The sequence below is a fragment of the Bactrocera latifrons genome, unplaced genomic scaffold (genome assembly GCF_001853355.1).
Source record: "Bactrocera latifrons isolate USDA-ARS-PBARC rearing strain unplaced genomic scaffold, ASM185335v1 scaffold_490, whole genome shotgun sequence".
Taxonomy (NCBI): Eukaryota; Metazoa; Arthropoda; class Insecta; order Diptera; family Tephritidae; genus Bactrocera; species Bactrocera latifrons.
In genome coordinates this window covers 89,653-97,177 of record NW_017537146.1, presented here as the reverse complement: position 1 = coordinate 97,177, position 7,525 = coordinate 89,653, and the positions used below count along the sequence as shown (strand labels likewise).

The 7,525-nt window shown below is 34.8% G+C and overlaps 1 protein-coding gene across 2 annotated transcripts in view; it reads left to right on the top strand.

Annotated features, from left to right (window-relative positions):
* LOC108973612 (asparagine synthetase domain-containing protein CG17486) overlaps positions 1-7,525 on the top strand; it is a 16,323-nt gene that overhangs the window by 5,488 nt on the left and 3,310 nt on the right. Inside the window, exons 1-4 of one of the 2 annotated variants that reach the window (XM_018940986.1) lie at positions 1,277-1,426; positions 6,042-6,271; positions 6,638-7,047; positions 7,100-7,283. In XM_018940986.1, coding sequence (XP_018796531.1) covers positions 1,405-1,426; positions 6,042-6,271; positions 6,638-7,047; positions 7,100-7,283 — 846 coding nt within the window. In that variant the 5' untranslated portion in view covers positions 1,277-1,404. Of the gene's footprint in view, positions 1-1,276; positions 1,427-6,041; positions 6,272-6,637; positions 7,048-7,099; positions 7,284-7,525 lie in introns of those variants that run through there. The other variant, XM_018940985.1, reaches the window with a different exon arrangement.

Genomic DNA, 7,525 nt, shown 5'->3' with positions numbered 1-7,525 from the left:
GCTATGTCGGGGTGCAGCTTCATTTCACTTACTAACACTTCAAATTGTTTTTTGTTGGTGTGTTTTTGTYTCTTATCTCTAAAATATCAATTTAAAATATAAATGATTGCGTCATTAGCAATTGTGTTTAAAATTACTTACAAATTATCCATTTTTGTAAGAATTCCGCAACTCACTCACCAACGGATTGATTTCGACACAAATTTTCGATATTGCGGTATCAATGATTTCGAAATTAGCGACATCTATGTGCCGCGGAAAGCATTTTATCAAGTCGGTAAGTGAGTTCACTTCGATCGAAAATTTTATTTTCGATACGGTTTCAATGATTTCAACGCAAATTTTTTCGATCATATCGAACCATATTTCGATCGAAACGAATTCAATGATTAGGCCCAATATTATAAATGATCAGGGTGATGAGACGAATTGAAATCCGAGGGACAGTGTGTCCGTCCGTCTGTGCTCGCAATAACTTGGGATATTTTGGTGTTGTTGTTGTAACGGCAGAAATTCTGCCGAGTTGACAGTCCTTGGCCGGATAAAAATCCGGGTCCGCTCCGGTTTTCGTAGACCCGAATGTCGTGGGAACGGATGAAACTTGGTACACGCGTTCCTTGGCAAAAAAAGAACGAGTTCTTAGATAGGCGTAATTGGACCACTTCCACGCAGACAAAACACCATAAACCTATAAAGCACCATATCTGAGCACTTAATTAGGTATAGTTAGGGTCACCTCAGGATAAAAATTTTTGGGAAAGTGGATGAAGCCCCGTCCTCTAATAAGTTTAATGTATATATGTATATATACATATGCATATATCTTATACTACTTAAGCTACAACAACTACTATCACCTAGCATTTATAATATAGATTCTCCTTAAGCCTTCCAGCCCTCGGTTATATCCTTAATTGCGATTTCGGTTTCGCATTGCTAGGAAGGTTAAAATCGTGGATATGGTCATATGCCAATTTCTTGAGACTCTCCACATCATCAGCTGGTAATTTTTAAGATATGTAACTTTAAAAAAAATGTCTGTATTGTAATAAATCAGTGATAAAAAATTATTAATTGTCATTGGCTTACACTAATAATAATAGCTGCACCCCTACTGATTAATACTTCATTTTGTTTTTATGTTTCAGATATTCAGAAGAGTCAAAATCAACAACGGCACCGGGAATTATCTTTTAAGATAGCTTTTTTTTGACGCCATTTTTAATATTGTTAAAATTTTTTTTAACAAAAAAAAATTTGTACTTTCATAAGTGTATAAATAAACTGTAAAAATTTTAAATTGATTTCTCTTTTTTAAACCTTAAAAAAAAAATGCAGAAAACGCCCTTAATTTGTGGGTTCTAGACCACCGGGACCTCTTAACAAAAACAAATAATTAAAAATATGTTTACACAAGGCCTAAGTGGTAAGCAGAATACCTCAAATTTGTATATTTGAAGCTTTTATTGCATTTTTGTTTTGCTACATTCGTATTTGTCACAATATTTTAATACAACATTATGATTCGTATTCGAGAAACATTGCACACATATATAACACTGTGGAACATTTTTGAGATTATTGTTTAAGGGGTGATAAATTCCAAGTCAGGGTGATGGTACTAGGTACAGTATAGTAAAACCCTCAAAGGGTTTGGCGTTGGTATGTGTCAGTTTGTTTTTATGACCTTATGATCGCTTTTTTCCTTATCTTGATGTTTTTTCGCTTGGTTGTAACATTTTGGCAAAAACCAAAAAAAAAAAAAACAAAAAACAATTTCCGAGAATGCAAATTGCATGTAATTTTATTCTAATGTATATTATTTAATATTCTGAGTGATGTGTTACTACATCGTTTTTACATATTTATTCAATCATAAATAATGAATAAATAGTATTTAAAGTTATAAGTTATAACGATCCGAAAACATAGCGTTCAGAGTTGTATTTGCGTGAACTTATTTTATTATGCAATCCAACAACAAATTTTTTCTTAGTTATACAGTTTATTTCGGACTGAAGGATAAATTCGAATGTACACATATACATAAGAGAAACTTGTTGCTCGCAGGCAACGGGATTTTACAGTAACGAATATTGCATTGTATATACATACATACATAAATGTCTTGAGTATTTCTAACACTCCTTCTCAACGCTTTATGTCATTAGACAATTAAAAGTTCACATTTTCATTTTAATATATACCCATCATGATAATACATTTCTTATGTTTAATTTTAGAAAGGTTCTTGGTCAAGACATCAGATATATTCAGCTGATATATATTTTATTTCAATTACATTGTCCTTGACCATTTACCTGACATGATGATACTTAATATCTATAGGCTTACTGCGCGCATGGTATTTCGAATATTTTGCTAAATATTGCGCACTTTGATTGTCTCTAAATATATTTGTTGCATGACCATCACTCAAACCCATCTCCTTCACGAGTTTTCGGATATACGCTCTTTCTTTAGCAGCCGTTGACAAAGCTATGTACTCCGCTTCAGTGCTGCTTAACGCCTCGACGCCCTGTTTCTGCGATTCCCAAGAGATCACTACTCCTGCGACAAGAAACGTCCAGCAGCTATATGATTTTCGATCTATGAAATCTCCAGCCCAATCAGCATCAACATAACATTCGATGGGTTTTCCAGTTCGTTGGTAGTGCACACTCAGCTCAGCAGTGCCCTTAAGGTATCGCAAAACTTGCTTGGCACCCACTTCATGTTCCTTATGAGGGTCTGCATTACGTTGTGAAAGCTTGGTAACAGAGTTTAAAATATCTGACCGGGTTGTTATGGCTAGATAAATCAGCGAATGGTCGCCCAGAACCCCTTTTGATGTTTGACTCCTCTTCATTGCCTTCTTCGACAATACTCCATCAGACGCATAGCAGTCGGCATCAGAGTTTCCCATATTTTGTCTTTTGTAATACATGCCGACTCTGACTCCAGATTGACCAGCGGCACCTCACACATAGTCGCCGATTCATTACGTTTCACACTGTCTTCTGCAAAGAATCTTTCAAGGAAAATTACGTCACGTGCTACTATTACCTTTCCTGTATTCGAATCGTATAAACGGTATGCCTTTGCTGACTCTGAGTAGCCAACCATCACACGCTCCTCGCCTTTCGGGAGAAACTTCCTGCAATGCTTCTTGTTCAAAACTATAGCTTTGATCCCGAATTCTCTTAGATGGTTCACTGTTGGTTTTTTGCCAGATCACGACTCGAATGGTGTCCTGTCCTTTAAAGCAGATGTTTCCGAACGGTTCCTTAGGTATGCAGCCGTGTTAATAGCTTCTGCCCAGAAGCCCTCATCCAGACCAGCATGTAGAATCATACTGCGCGCCATCTCACCCAATGTTCTGTTCGCGCGCTCAGCTACACCATTTGTTGAGGTGTGTGCGGTACAGCAAGCTGTCTTTTGATACCATTGCTTGCCAGGAGTTGGTCAAACGCGCCTCTCAAATACTTCCGACCGTTGTCGCTTCTCAGACACTTTATTTCTTTTCCAGTCTGTTTCTCAGCGAATGCCTTGAACACTTTAAATTTTTCCAATACATCGTCGCGAGATTTCAAGAAACTTACATACGTGTATCGCGATTTATCATCAATGAACGTTACAAAATACCGCGCTCCTCCTTGTGAGGATTTATTCATTAGTCCATAAATATCTGTATGCACCAGATCCATTATGTCATTCGAGCGATTTTCAGTTTTCTTTGGTTTTACGCATATTTTACACTTTGCACAGGTTTCACATTTAAATCACTGCAAACTTTTGATGTTTCTAAACCATGCGCCAATTTCTTATTAATCATTTTATTCAGACTACCAATGTTCAAATGTCCAAATCTATTGTGCCATTTCATTATACCAGGCAAGATAGATAAGTAGACCTTGCACCAAAACACTTAAACGTCGTTTGTCTCTAATAAAAGCAAATCTTGCCGCTCTTTAGCCATTAAAATCACTTTCCGTGTTGATTTTGAATGATCACACTTTCATGTTCAAATTTGACAGTTAACCCCTTCTGTATTACTTTTGCTACAGATATGAAATTGCATTGAAGGCTCTCCACATATAATACGTTTACCAAATCAACTGTACTTTCACGTCAATTCAATCGCACTGTACCGTTGCTACAATAAAATTGTTTCCAGCTAACACTATTTTCTCAGTATGCCGTTCGAATTTTATGAAACTGGATTTATTACAACACAAATGTGCCGTTGCACCACTGTCCAAGCACCAAACGTTTTTTTGCAAAGCTACCGTTAGAACATGCAAACACTAAGTACGATTTTTTTCGGTCTTTGTCGTCATTCTCATTTTCGTTGTCTTTGGCGCTCTCGTTTTTTTCGCTAACTTTAGTTTGGCAATTCTTGGAGATGTGTCCACGGCGACCACAAGACCAGCAACTTACGTTATTTCGGTTTTGTTCTCCATCTTTTACATTCTGTTTATTTTCGCTTCGCGAAGAGAACATTTTTTGCTCTTCTTGTTGTTCTCTTTGCTCCTTACGCCTTTCACTCTCTTCGAGCAATTTAATTTTTAACGCACTTAATGCCGGCAAAGAATCACGCGATTGCATTGCTACCACGAAATTAGCAAAGGCGTCGGTCAAGCTTGACAACAACAGTATGCACAAACACTCTTCGGGCAGTGAAAAACCAATCTCACACAATTTTTCAATCAGATCTGTGAATTTCTCTAAATGCTTAGACATATTTTCAAATTCTGACGATTTTATATGTAATAATTGTCTTAACAATGTAACGCGGCGCGCAGGTCCCTTACTCATATGTATTTCTTTTAACCTTTCCCACACACTAGCTGACGTTTGGCAATTCTTTACATTATTTATTTGTGAAGGCTTAATGCATAACATAATACCGCCTAATGCTTTTTCATCTTTCTCATCAAACGCAGCTTCTTCTACGTGTTTTACAATACGACCACAAACTACGCCCCATAACTCTGCATGTATGAGCACACTTTTCATCTGTACAACCCACGTGCTGTAATTGGTGTCGTTCAGCTTCTCAATCGAGTGCATAACGGAATTCATATTGCCTTCTAACGCGTAATTTCACTTAGTCACTTTAGGTTATTAGTTTTCTATTTTTTTTGAATTTAACACACTTATTTGTAATTAATTAGTCACTTGTACAATAATTAAATTTTGCCACACGATTTTTTTATTTTCGAGACTAGCCTGGGCCCATAACCTCTTAGTTATACAGTTTATTTCAGACTGAAGGATAAATTCGAATGTGCACATATATATAAGAGAAACTTATTGCTTGCAGTCAACGGGATTTTACAGTTACGAATATTGCGTTGTATATACATAAATATCTTGAATATTTCTAACATTTTTTAAACTTGTACAAACATTTATTATTTTATGATTTTACGATGCTTTAAGAAAACGGTTGAAATGAAAGCAAATATGTAATTGTTACCATACCTATATTTTGCATACGGACGAAAATAAATAAAATGGAAAAGGTGAAACTGCAAATACGGTGAACAAATTGTTAAATAAAACTAATATATAAAACTATAAACTGACTTATACTCCCTACTTGTATTACATTATAAGTCCATTGTCGCTGCAACACCGGGTTCATAGTTCTTTCACCTCGAACTGTTTTCTTCATTGGCATTCTACGGCTGCGCTTCACATAATAGCGTAAGAAATGTATGCCATGATCCATATACAAAAAATGTGACACATCACACATTTCTCACCATAATTTTGATTTAATTTAGGGTTTTAAACTTTAAATGTGTGATTTAAATGACAGCATGGACACCATTTTTTTTTTTTGTTTTGTTAGCGCTTCTCAATTTGTTGATTCTTTTGTCACAGTGCCAAACATGTTTAGTGCGACTAAAAGAGTTAAAAACATATGCACAAACATATAAGTAGTGAATCTAACAAAAGCGTTATAAAAATAATGTTTGTGAAGTACTGAATATTTATATTATATTAATTTTAAAAGTATTACTATTTAACAGATAACTTTAACGCCAACGGAGACGATGTACCCGCGATAATGGAATTACCACCTCTGGGACTTTATGCATTTAATGTTACTTTGCCAACTGAATGGACATTATTTACATGGAGAGAAACTGCTTATACGATGTTAGATGAAATAAAAAAACTTAATGAGATTTTTAGGATAAATGTCTCTGTTGAGAATTACTTGCAACCAAAATGGTTATGCAATGATTTGGAAACCACGGTACGTGCATATGAACCCATGCTATTTTTCAATAAAGATTTTTTTATGAGTGGTAGTGTTGACATGAATTTACACCAGCCATTTAAACATGATTAGACGTTAGTTCAAGTTTTGAAATTCGTCGTCATCAAATTCAAAGTCATCAATAAATTCATCCCACAATTACTTAAAATCATTATTATGAAATATAGTTCATTTTGAAATTTTGTATAAAACTTACCAATCTTCATCCACATTGCTTAAAACGCAATGAAAATATTTATATGTATTCACAAATCAAGCTAATATAAACAAATATATGAATTTTTTACTATTTTATTGTCAAATAAGCGTAAATCAAATGCTAATTTTTAATTTTTTTTATAGAGATCTTTTAATTTCTATGAAATGTGCAAAAATCTGGAAACCACCGGTAACAATTTGTTTGAAATTTTGTTGGAGAACAAATATGTATTAGAGGAATTGCAGCGTTTCTCATTATTGCTAGAAGAATCTGTCAAAAATCGTGTTCGCCACACTCCTCCCCGATGCGTCAATTGTTTAAATCAGCAAGGCATTTGCAATCATGCTAAGATCGCTATTCTATTTTCTGGTGGAATTGACTGCTCAATTTTAGCAGCGTTATCAAACAAATATGTTGATGATCATGATTCAATCGATCTCATAAATATAGCGTTTGAAAGACTGAGTCCAGGTCTAGAAACCAGTTGGGATGTACCTGATAGGTTATCTGCCAAAAATTCTTTTGCGGAATTAAAAAAGTTATATCCTCAAAGGTAAATATTAGTACAAGGTAAAGAACTTCATTGAAAGATGTATATTTTTTAGAAATTGGAACTATGTCGAAGTTAATATATCGCGACAAGAACTTTATGATAATTTGCAGAGCCATATCAAACATCTTATATATCCTTTAAAAACTGTTTTGGATGAAAGTATTGGTTCTGCGTTTTGGTTCGCTTCTCGCGGCAAAGGTATATGCTTGGGAAAGGAATATTTATCACCAGCAAGGGTAACTAAACTTTAATATATTGTAAAAAATTAATTATTACAATGACATATTTTGAAACCAATATAACTGATTATTACTCAGATCAGTTTTTCATAACCACCTTATAAGCGACGTTTGTTATCAATCGTTTTCTGTTTTATAACTTCTTGAACTTAGTAAGTTTAATATAAAACAAGTAAGGAAGGGCTAAGTTCGGGTGTCACCGAACATTTTATACTCTCGCATGATAAAGTGATAATCGA